The sequence below is a fragment of the Miscanthus floridulus genome, chromosome 7, assembly GCF_019320115.1.
Source record: "Miscanthus floridulus cultivar M001 chromosome 7, ASM1932011v1, whole genome shotgun sequence".
Classification (NCBI taxonomy): Eukaryota; Viridiplantae; Streptophyta; class Magnoliopsida; order Poales; family Poaceae; genus Miscanthus; species Miscanthus floridulus.
In genome coordinates, this window is record NC_089586.1 from 126,593,522 (window position 1) to 126,606,476 (window position 12,955).

At 44.0% G+C, this 12,955-nt stretch overlaps 1 protein-coding gene and 1 pseudogene across 1 annotated transcript; both read right to left on the reverse strand.

Moving 5' to 3' along the window:
* Positions 1-1,142: 1,142 nt before the first annotated feature.
* Positions 1,143-2,048, reverse strand: LOC136466228 (receptor-like protein 44; annotated as a pseudogene).
* Positions 2,049-7,433: 5,385 nt separating this feature from the next.
* On the reverse strand, positions 7,434-7,979 carry LOC136466229 (uncharacterized). Its single transcript, XM_066464645.1, has one exon. It carries the CDS (start codon positions 7,977-7,979, stop codon positions 7,434-7,436), a length of 546 nt encoding a protein of 181 aa, XP_066320742.1.
* Between the last annotated feature and the right edge of the window lie 4,976 nt (positions 7,980-12,955).

Consider the following 12,955-nt stretch of genomic DNA (forward strand, 5'->3'; position numbering starts at 1 on the left):
CGTGGATCAGTGCAAAATATCCCAATCCTACAACATACACAAATGACAACATTAAAGTTACGATATTTTCAAAGGGTGGACAATAAAGACCATCTTAGACGTTCTGGCATTAGAGTATATACGTGCAGACACATAGGCACGGTGGTGCAAGTGAGCAGTCATCAGGAGTCTCGAGTCTGTGGTGTTTGGATCCTAGAACTAAACTTTAGTCCCTGTCACATTGAATTTTTAGATATCAATTAGGAGGACTAAACATGAGCTAATTATAAAACTAATTACATAAGTTGTGGCTAATTCGCTTGCTAGCGCCGTGTACAGGATGGTATGGAGATGTGGTGGAACTTATTCGTGGATTTATTAGCGCACGAAAGAAATGGATATCGAAAATCTCTTCCTACCGGTATAAAAATGATCTTAGCCGCATCACGGAAAGATCTATACAGTAGAGTTTGTGCGCCACGACACCACGCTCTCTGTGACTGTGTAAATTTCACGAACTTAGCTTTTTGGATTAAATGTCACTTTAACGTCGGTCATATACTTTTACAGTATTGTTATGTTATTGTGCGATCTATGTATTTTTAGTATAAAAGTTTAGCTGTTCCGTAGCAACGCACGGACACGAATCTATTTGCATATATACTCGATCTGTGTGTACATGATTATATGGAGATGCAGCAGAACTTATTCATGGATTTATTGACGCATGAAAGAAATGGATATCGTAGAATTCTTTTTGCCGATATAAAATATTATCTTAGCCGTATCACGAAAAAGTTTATACAGTAGAATTTGTGAGCCTGCGACGTCGCGCTCTCCGTGACTGTGTTAATTTCACGAACTTTGCTTTTTGAATTAAATGTCACTTTGACGTCGGTATTTAATTTAATAGTATTGTTATCTTATCGTACGATTCGTATGTTTTTAATACAAAAGATTTAGTTGTTCCGTAGCAACGCACGAACACGCTACCTAGTAGTAATAAATACAGGCAAAACACAACAAGAAAAAATCATTAGTTATTAAAAACTACAGCAATTTCGGTCTCCAATTAGATTAGAAGATCAACTACTGACACAACCAGCCTGCAGCAAGATGGAACCTTTGTCGCAAGCCAAGATGAAAAATCTCTCGTGTTCAGTTCAATTACGAGGAATTATATGTCCAACGATGCAACCTTTGAGTGGATTCAGTAGCCCGGCATGAGCTGGGGCCTGGGAGATCTTGCCCTCCTCGCCAGGGGTGGTCGCAGTCCGGTCCGTGGGGCGAAGCCACAGACACACGGCGGAGAAGCTGAGCACAAGGCTGAGCAGCCCGCTGCCAAGGCCGATGCCAACGATGGCGAGCACGGAGAGTCCCCGCGTCCGCAACGGCGGCAGCAGGTACCCGTACAAGCCCTTGTTCCCTACGAAGGAACTGGCATTGAATATCGCCGTCCCAACAGCTGCCGTGCTGCCGGCGCCGGTGCAGTTGGCGAGGAGCACGGGGATGGGGCCCGAGAGGCGGTTGTAGGAGATGTCGAAGGTCGAGAGCCGGACGAGCAGGCCAAGCTCGTCGGGGATGGGGCTAGACAGCCGGTTGCCATGGAGATCTATGACGTTGAGGTAGGCGCAGCTGGCGAGCTCCCGCGGGATGGCGCCGGAGAGCGCGTTCGCGGAGAGGTTGAGCACGGCGAGGTTCAGCAGCGCGGAGAGCTCCGTCGGGATGGTGCCAGACAGCGCGTTCGCGAACAGGTCCAGCGACTAGAGGTTGGTGCAGTTGGAGAGCTCCGGCGGGATGGTGCCCCCGAGCGAGAGCTCCGAGAGGGCTAGCTTGTACACGCGCCCGTTGTTGCAGGTCACGCCTTGGAGGTGCGAGAAAAAGCCGTCGCACGGCGCCGAGATCGCCACCTTGGTCCAATTGAGACCGCCGGAGGGATCGGAGAGGGACTGGTGGAGGTGGGACAGGCAACGCTCGTCTTTAGGGTCGGCAGCGCAAGGAGGCGGCGTGAGCAGGAAGAGCACGGCAGCGATGGCGGCGGCGGCGGCGTGGTGGTGGTGATGGGACATTTGGGGACGGTGGTGGGGAACTCACTCCGGGAGTGGAGATTTTAGGGGAGCTTGTCATCTCTTCTATCCTCTCCTACAGTCCTCCTACTTACCTTTCCTCGCAAAAAGAAAGCCGACATGTGGGCCTATTTCGCTCTTCCCGTCGCGCGCGCCATCATCACCACTCACCCAGTCCAGCGCGTCCACCACCGCCACCGCTCCTTTTCCAGTCACCTGTCGCTGTCATCCTTGGCTTCTCCTAGAAGCTCGATGCGATGGCGATGCTGCTGCAGCCGCCCGTGATGCACGGTCGTGTCGTGAGTGGTGGCGGGAACAAGGACAAGCTGGCGCAGCGGCCGTGGTGGGACGGGAACAAGCCCGTATCGCCGCGCCAGCTGTGGCAGTTGGGCGGGAACGAGGCGCGGGCGGCGATGGTGGCGGTGGCGGTGGCGGTGGCAAACCAGGTGCTGAGCGTGCTCCGCTGCGATGGCGAGTTCCTCCAGGCCGGCAGGCCACTACCGGTGCCCCGTGACGTCTTCTGGCTCTGTTTCCTCGAGAAGAAGCAGGGGAAGCAGCAGCAAATACGTGGAGGACTAGCACTACGGGATGATGATCTTTGTAGCAGAGAACCTAACGCAAGTGAAGAACTTCTTCAAGCTGGCGGCTGTATGTCCGCCAAGCCAGCTGCTGGCTAAACCAGGATCTATCGGACAAGTTTATTTGAAATGTCAACCAGATGGGTAGTGAACAGCCACAGGTAATAATCTCTTCAGTTGTGGGCTTCAAATAGCAGATTTGGGTATAGCAAATATCTGGCTAGTGATAGTTTTTTTTATTGTACTAGGCCTACAGGATCACTAGGAGTATAGATCTAGCCGGGTACTTGCTGTTGAATAGAATCATGAATCCTAGAACATCTACTAGTGTAGTAACAGTAGGTAGAACGAGAGAAAGGGATGGGTAGAAGATGGACGTGTCAAACCTGACACCGCAGTGGAGGAGGATCCGCTCGTGTCCGCCATGGAGTCGGTGTCTGCGCTAGGGCAGCGACGGTCGGGGAAGACGGGTGGTGGCATAGTGCAGTGGTCGCGGTGATGCAGTCTGATGGCGGCGCGGCTGGTGGCTTCCCATCACTGGCTGCGCGCCCTCTAGATCGGGTTTAGGGTTTGTTGGTGGGGAGCTCGGCTCAGATTAACCTCTTGACTTGAGCCGCTGGCCCCACCTCTATTTAGTGCGCAGTGTGATAGGGCCCTCAAGCCATAGTGGGCTGGACGCCCCCGATCAGGGCGCGGATCAAAGGCCCAACTGGACCGTTGGGCCCAGTTTGGAATTAGAGATCAATCTAACAATCTCCCCCTTGATCTTCTACCATCTTTCAATTTCATATCATTTAATTTTGTTCATTGCATTACAGATTAGCACATAGAACATGTTTCATCGTCAAGGTCAATTGCCGATAGATTTAACAGCTACAACACACCACTATGTTCTAAAATAGATACTTCACTTTGGGCCTTCTTTTGTCCAGAAATTATAGGCTTTCCCTTAAACCCATGTCAGCTACATGTTCTCTGAACACGTTGGGTGGTAAGCCTTTTGTAAGCGGATCCGCGAGCATCTTTTTTCGGTGCTTATATGCTCAAGACTTATGACATGATCCCAGACTTTATCTTTCACAGCATAATACTTTATGTCAATATGTTTGGCAGCACCACTTGACTTATTATTGGGAGCATACTGTACTGCCGGATTATTATCGTAGTATAACTTAAGTGATCAATAGATGTCATCAACCACCTTCAAACCAGGTATGAACTTCTTTAGCCAGTTCACCTGTCCTGTTGCCTCATAACACGCTACAAACTTGACATACATTATGGACGATATAGTGTCGGTTTGCTTTGAGCTTTTCCATGAAATAGCTCCCTCTGCGAGAGCTAAAATAGATACTTAACTTTGGGTCTTCTTTTGTCCAGAAATTATAGGCTTTCCCTTAAACCTATGTCGGCTACATATTCTCTGAACACGTTGGGTGGTAAGTCTTTTGTAAGCGGATCCGTAGGCATCTTTTCGGTGCTTATATGCTCAAGACTTATGACATGATCCCGGACTTTATCTTTCACAACAAAATACTTTATGTCAATGTGTTTGGCAGCACCACTTGACTTATTATTGGGAGCATACTGTACTGCCGGATTATTATCGCAGTATAACTTAAGTGGTCAATAGATATCGTCAACCACCTTCAAACTAGGTATGAACTTCTTTAGTTAGTTCACCTATCCCGTTGCCTCATAACACGCTACAAACATGGCATACATTGTGGACGATATAGTGTCGGTTTGCTTTGAACTTTTCCATGAAATAGCTCCCTCTACGAGAGTGAATATATATCCAGACATAGATTTTCTATCATCTTCCGCATAATTAGAATCTGAATATCCCACTATATGGAGTGAATCAGATTTTCTATACGTCATCATGAGGCATTTCGTTCCTTGCAAATAACGCAAGACTTTCTTTACTAATTTCTAGTGTTCTGTTTCAGGATTCCTCTGGAATCTACCAAGTAATCTAGTAACAAATGCCAAGTCAGGGCACGTACATACTTGAGCATATTGCAAGCTTCCGACAGTTAAGCATATGGAACCGATTTTATTTGATCGATCTCATATTGGTTCCTAGGGCATTAAAAATCCCCATATCTGACGCCCTTGACTATAGGAGCAGGTGAGGGACTACATTTGTGCATACTAAATTTCTTTAAGATTTTTTCTATGTATGCTTTTGTGACAGTCCTAATACCCCTTTACTTCTATCTCAGTGAATCTCGATCCTTAGAACGAATGAAGTTTCACCAAGATCTTTCATATCAAATTTTGAGGACAAAAACTTCTTTGTCTTCAGTAGTAGACTGACATCACTACTAGCAAGTAAGATAGCATCCACATACAGGACAAGGAAGATAAACTTCCCATTCTTAAACTTTGTATAGATACAATTGTCCTCTACATTATCTTTAAACCCAAAATTCTTTATTGTCTGATCAAACTTCAAGTACCATGTCTTGAAGCTTGTTTTAATCCATAAATGGATTTCTTTAGACGGCATCCCATTCGTTCTTTTCCTTCCATGATAAAACCTTTCGGTTGTGCCATGTAAACATTTTTCTCTAAGTCCCTGTTGAGAAATGTCATCTTTACATCCATCTGATGTAATTCTAAATCATAATGTGCCACTAATACCATTATGATTCTGAAGGAATCCTTACATGAGACTAAAGAAAAGATCTCATTGTAATCAATACCTTCTCTTTGCGTAAAGTCTTTTACCACAAGTCACGCTTTATATCTCTCTATATTCACTTGAGAGTCAAGTTTTATTTTGTAGACCCATTTATAGCCTACAGTTTTGGCTCATTTAGGAATTATCTCTAAGTCCCAAACTTTATTGGTATTCATGAATTTTATTTCATCTTCCATAGCCTTAAGCCACTTTGATGAATGATCACTTCTCATGGCTTCTTCAAATGAGGTGGGATCATCCTCCATTTAAAATTTCTCAGTATTGTATACTTCATAGTCGACAGGAATAACTGATTTTCTAACTCTTTAAGACCTTCTAGGGGCCTTCACATTTGGTACATCTTCTGTTTGAGGCTGTTGTTGCTCCCCCTCATATGTGGCAATAGGTTCTATAGGACCCTGAAGAACAGGTTTCTCATCGTCATTCATTGTTGCCATAGGCAGAATAACAACAGGTGCTGGCACCATAGTGTCTTGCACTGTCGGTGCAGCGACAGCAGGTAGTGAGAAAAATAGCTCATGAATCATCGAAGTGGGCGCATACACCCGCTTCTCTTCAAGGTCAATTTCTCAAGCTACCATGCTCTCCCTCATCATTTCATCCTCTAGGTAGACAGCGTGTTTGGTTTTCATAAACTTTGTATATCTATTAGGATAGTAGAAACTAAAACCTTTGACTTTTCTGGGTAGCCAATAAAATAGCAACTCACTGTTTTGGGATCTAGCTTTCTAATGTTTGGGTTAAATACTTTAGCCTCAGCAGAGCTTCCCCACACATGCAAGTGGTTTAGTGAGGGTACTCTTCCTATCCACAACTCATACGGTGTTTGGGGTACCGACTTACTTGGTACTCTATTGAGAATATGAATGGTGGTTTTTAACGCCTCCATCCACAGGCTCAATGGTACGATGGAGTAACTTATTATACTGCACACCATATCCATTAGGGTACGATTGCGTCTTTCAGCTACTCCATTCTGCTGAGGTTCGCCCGGTATAGAATACTGGGCTACTATGCCATTCTCCTGTAAGAACCTAGCAAAAGGTCTAGGAACTTGGCCATATGGGGTATGTCGACCGTAGTACTTCCCCCCACGGTCGGACCTAACTATCTTAATATTTAAATTGTGTTGGTTTTCAACTTCTGCCTTAAATATCTTAAATTTATCCAATGCTTATGTTCTTTCTTTGATTGGATAAATATAGCCATAACGGGAGTAATCATCTGTGAATGTTATGAACGAATCATAATCATCCACACTCTTTACAGAAAACGGACCACAGATGTCTATATGAATAATCTGTAAAATTCATGCGCTTCATTTGATATCTTTCTTAATTTTTTTACATATTTTTCTTTTATGCATTCTCTGCATTGTTCTAAATCTAATAACTCTAATGGAGGAAGAATATCATTCTTAACTAGTCTTTCTATTCCCCCCTCGAAATATGGCCTAAACGACAGTGCCATAATTTCGACAACGCATCGTGAGCTCTCTTTCATTTTTTGTTTACATCAGCAGACGAGGATACATTCTCATTGTCGCACGCAACATTCCCATCATCGCATACAACATTCACATCATCACGTAGTGATAACAAATAAAGCTCATTTTGTAAGATAGCAAGACCAACACATGCATTATTAAATATTATCTTACATTTGCCATTTTCTAAAATGGCAATCATATCCATCATTGTCCAAGCATAAAACACTAATCAAGTTTCTCTATAAAGAGGGAACATAAAGGACATCTCTAAGTAAAAGTGTGAAGCCATCAGCAAGCTCTAGAGAAAGATCACCAACGGCTTCGACATCTGCTCAGACTCTATTTGCAACTTTAACGTGTCTTTCTCTTCTTTGTGTAGTCCTCGTCGAACGAAATCCCTGTAAAGAATTAGCAACATGAACAGTTGCACCTGAGTCAATCCACCAAGTAGATTTCGAATACGGTACATATAGGGATTCATTTATGAACGTAATAATGTTCTCACCTTTCTTTGCCATGATCATCTTTAAGTAGTCGGGACAATCTTTCTTATAATGTTCCGTCTTCTTACAATAGAGACACTGGTCTTTCTCTACTGTGAACTTATTCTGCTAAGGCTGATGTAGCATGGGACCCTGTCCCTTTGGCTTTGAGGAGGAGTTAGCATTATTATTTTTTTTCTTGTTATCTTTCAGATAATTGATAGTGCCACCATTAGCAGCTTTCATTCTCTCCTCCTCTTGCACACACATAGCTATGAGCCTTTCCATATCCCACTTCTCGGGTTCAATATCGTAGTTGACAACAAAAGTGTCAAACTCCTTTGATAAGGAAGCAAAAACAAGATGGATAATGAACTCTTCCTTGAGAGCCAGATCCATTAGTTTTAGTTTGGATGCCAAATTGCTCATCCTTAATATGTGCTCTCTTATGCCACCATTTTCAGAGTATCTCTCTATCACCAGTTGCTTTATCAGCTGGGTAGCATATGTCTTTAAAGAGCCAATGAACTGACTCTTTATTCTATCGAGGTACTCGGTGACAGTGTCACACTCTGAGATTGAACCCACAATTACAGGTTCAATCGTGTTCTTTATCACAGCCATATATTTCTTGTTGGCAGTGACCCATTTCCTATGCTTAAGGTTATAGGACATCTTTTGGGATGCAAAATCCCTCTCTCTGGTTGCTCAAGCCGCATCAGCCTCATTTGTCTCCCTCACCGGTGCCATAGGCTTAGTGGGGCACGGTGAGGTGACTACCCAGTCCACCTCAGCCAAGATGAAGGCCAGGTCAATTTTTTTCTTTCACTCCATGTAGTTGTCACCTTTTAGAGTGGGGATCTCTTTAATGCAACCCATCAAGTTATATCAGTCTGAAAACACAATTCATATAGAGTGAGAACATAAACATAATAATAACAATTGCATGCCTTAGTTCCAACGTTGGTCAAAATTAAAACATACAATTGTCTTCTACACTAATTCTATATCACCGTTGGACAGAAATAAAATTAATGCATGACAAAACTCATCATAATATTGCCATTAATCAACGTTGGTCAGAATAATAACAATATTATAATAAGCTAAAAACATATCCATTTTTCAAAATTAAAGTCTCCCGTTGGTTCAAATTTAATAATGAAAATAACAACTTTAAAATACGCAGCGGAAAAAATGAACTTATTTCCTTGAATTTTACCCACAGGAATTTTTTTTTTCTATTTTCTTTAAGCCATTTATCTATTTTCCAGGAAATAAACATTTACTGGAAAAAGAAAAAACAAAACTGATTCAAAATGAACACTGTTTTTCAGCTCAGCCCGCAAAACGGCCCGGCCCTCTTTGCTTGCGCGCGCTGTGCTTCCCAGGCCACAACCTAGGCCTGGGCTACCAAAGTCGCGCGGCCGTGCGTGCTCGCCTGGGCCGATCGCTGGCCCGATCAATCTGCACCGTTCATCTTAATCTGACGGCCACGCGCACGTTTCGCTCGAAATAAAAGCTGTCGTCGCGTCGCCCCCGGGGAAACCCTAATTCATTCTCTGCTGGCCTTTCTCTCTTTACGCCTCGCTCCGTTCTCTCCTCAGCATAACAGCACCGAGCAGCCGAGCGAAGAGCAAGCGATAAGCGGCAGCCATGGTGCCGACACCGGCCCCCTCGCCGGTGTGGGCGCTCCCCAGCGGGTGAGCATGCCGCCGTCGAGCGGTCTGGGCGGCGGTGCTCTGATCCCCTCCAAAACCCTAGATTTGACCCAGCCTTCATCTCCTCCTTCTCTGTCTCAGATACGATGACGGAGCCGTCGTTGGCCCTCTCACCGACGCCCATGCTCCCCAACGGGTGAGTGCGCCGCCGTCGAGCGCCCTGGCCGCGGTGCCTATTTTCCGAGCACCCGCCCGCGCGCCGACGAGGCGGCTGCACGGTGCGGTGACGAGGTAGGCCTCTTCCCCTTCCCCTTTTCTTTTCTTTGATTTTCCTTTCTTCTTTTCTCGGATCTATCCGATTTAGGGTTGGGGATGGGGTTAGGATCAAGATTAGGGTTTGGTTTGGGTTAAGGTTTCACTATTCTTCCCCGTGAGGTTAGGGTTCATTTCTCGATTAGGGTTAGGGTTTCAATCCAAAAACGGATCGAACCTTCTATTCTTTTCTCAGATCCAAACGGATCTAAACTGATAAGCTAGATCTATACCTAAATAAGGCTCCGATACCATTGTTAGACCTATAGGATCACTAGGAGCATAAATCTAGCCGGGTACTTGCTGTTGAATAGAATCATGAATCCTAGAACATCTACTAGTGTAGTAACAGTAGGTAGAACGAGAGAAAGGGGGGTAGAAGATGGACGTGTCAAACCTAACACCGCATTGGAGGAGGATCCGCTCGCGTCCGCCATGGAGTCGGTATCTGCGCTAGGGCAGCGACGGTCGGCGAAGACGGGTGGCGGCGTAGTGCAGTGGTCGCGGTGACGCAGTCCGGTGGCGACGCGGCTGGTGGCTTCCTATCACTGGCTGCGCGCCCTCTAGATCGGGTTTAGGGTTTGTCGGTGGGAAGCTCGGCTCCGCCGGCCCTCACCTCTATTTATTGCGTAGTGTGACAGGGGCCCTCCAGCCATAGTGGGCTGGGCGCCCCCGATTAGGGCGCGAATCAAAGGCCCAACTGGGCCGTTGGACCCAATTTGGGATTGGAGATCAATCTAACAGATTGGACATCAATTGGATTTTCATATGATTGCTTGTGAGAAACTAACTAATATATCTTCTGTTTTGGCTGTATTCAGATTGATCTTGCAATGTCACCTTTAAGTAACAACTCATTGTTTGTCGACTATCACCGGAACCCTTTCCCAACATATTTCTTAAGAGGTTTTAACGTGTTTCTTTCAACTGACGACCCTTCACAAATTGACTCGACGAAGGAGCCTTTGGTTGAAGAATACAGTATTGCTGTTTCAGTAATGTCCATCCATCCATCCTTCTATTTCCGTTATTTTTTTCCACTTAGATGTTTCTTAGTTTCGATTGGTTGTTGCTCTTGGCAGCTTTGGAAACCGAGCTCAGGTGACTTGTATGAAATCGTTTGAAATCTTGTCTACCAGCCCGCTTTCTCTCGCAGGCTCAAGGTACAAACTACTGATTTCTATGGCCATTTCTTCGCCTTCTCAATGTGGACGGATTCACCATCTTTTTTTCCCCGTGCTCTAACATTGTCTGTTTTAGTTTCACCAGATCGGGAGAAACTACTACATAAGGGGTCCAGATGACTTTCTCCACTAAATCCTTATATAGATTCATTAGTGACAGAGGGGTAGCTAGCTGGGTGGCTGGCTATGTTTGGAAAGGAAAGATTCCCTTGAAAATCAAGTTCTTTTTATGGCAAATCTTTAATAACAAGTTACATGTTGCCCAAAGTCTCATCAAAAGGGGTCGGAAAGAGACTGCTAATTGTTGCCTTTGTGGTTTAGCAGAATCTGTGGATCATATTTTCTTCCAGTGCCACATTGCCAAATTCATTTGGAGTGTGATTGCTGAAGTTTTCAAGCTACAAAATGTTCCTCGTTCACTGAAGGAGTTTAGTTGCACTTGGTTACAGGGCAAGGGGCCCCTACCAATCAGATTGCTTATGTTTGCTTTTGCAAGTTTTGCTTGGGCTATGTGGACCATCAGGAATAAGATGGCGATAGAGAAAAAATTTCCTAAATCTCCAACTGACGTGCTCTACATTGCTGTATCCTTGATGCAGAGGTGGAAGATTTTGCTTAAGGAGATAAGAAGCGTTTCGACATATGTAGGATGCAGTCATGGGTTGGCTCAATAACTTTCAGCCTAGTTCTGTTATGCTGTCAGATGTAGCCGAAATCTGAATTCTGTAATAGAATAGGTGTTGTTGCTCTTTGCTGTAGCTGGTAACCCCAGCAAACTTATGTACTTGTTGCTTTCTGAAAAGCAGAGGTAAAACTCGTTTAAGAAAAAAGATGGCAATGACATCCACCAGACAAATATTCCTCACACGACCTTCAAAAAAAAATATTCCTCACACCAGGGTTGAATTTCTGACACATTGTATTTATCCCTGTATTCAAGTGGTGTATCTTCATGTGCTTAAGTTAGCTTGTATCTGTTTATGATCTTCTCCTTACTCTAGACTGCAGATCTGGAAAGAAGAAATGGAGGAGTTGATACATTTTGAAAAGAAAAATTTTATAAACTACCAGAAGAATTGTGATGCTGTGGCAGTAAAGTGTATGCAGCCTGCCAGTGGCTGGGAGATGAAAAGGTGTAAACATGATCCTGCTTTTCGATTAATCTTAGTTGTAGAGGTATAAAATATTTTTTTGGACGAAACTGGAGGGGCTTGCCAGCCCCTACATGCAATTTATTAAAAACAAGCAAGGAACAAAAGAGTACAAACAAACAGCCAGAGGCTTAAGAGACAAAGAAAGAGAAGAAGAAAATAAGGGATACAAGGGAAGTTACTACAGATTCTAGATCCATAAATCAAAAGTTAAAGCGTGCCTAGACCTTGTCCTTAGGGATAAGATCTCCATTTCTTTTTCAAACACCATCTTAACCGTAGAAATATTTGGTTGCACCCCCTTGAAGATGAAATCATTTCGAACTGTCCAGATCGCCCAGCACATTAGGATTGATACCATCAAGAGAGGTATAAAATGTTGTTTTGCATGTATATGATAATTCTACCGACCTTTCTTTTTTGTGGGAATGCTCGGGCCACGCAGTGTTCTAGAAGGCCTATTAAATCAATTTGTAGCAGACTGAAAGCTAAAGAAGGCCGGATTAGAGAAAACATGTTGGGCAAGAGTGTTGATTTCTCGGCACGTACTTTAATCACACAAGATCCAAACATAGACATGATGAACTTGACATATCCTAAAACAGTGAAACTGTCACTACATATAATATTGAGAGGTGAACCAATTTGTTTTTATTGACAAATGTTATTTAATTCCTGTGCTTTCGCTGATCATTTGCAGCTAAATCCAACGATTTCAGGTTGAAGGGACTTGTCGGATATGGGCCAAGTCTGAATCTGTGTCCAGCGAAGTCTGAATGTTACTACTCTACTGAATCTGTGGCCAGCCCTTCTTTTCAGCAGCAGGGAAGGCAGGTGCGATCTGGCTTCCTGTTCGTACCGCGCTGCCCCGGAAGGTAAATCTTGCATCTACATTTTGAAGATAGCAGGTGGACTCTTTGATAGACAATTTTCAATAAAGACAATACATAAATGACAAATATAAGTATCTCAATTCTTCTTAAATCAGGTACTGTGTTTGTTGATGGGCAGAAGAAGTGAACTGAAACTTCTTCTAAGGTCTTGGAATGGGGCATCACGCCATGTCACCATGGTCAATAATATTAGATTGTAGACTCACTTCAAAGGTGACTGGATTGGGGGAGAGTCCCTAGAGGTGCTATGCCAACCTTACTTGTATCCCCTTTATTTTTAGATATTCTTGTTCCTAGAAACTGTATCAATGGGAATTTAGCTTATTTCTGATTTAATTAATGTAGACTGCAACTAATTTTGTTGGCGAATTTAACCAAGAGTGTAGAAATGTTTTAATCTATTGGTTCATCAGGTTTCTTGTAGACTAACTTTATGTTTCAGGTTCTCTG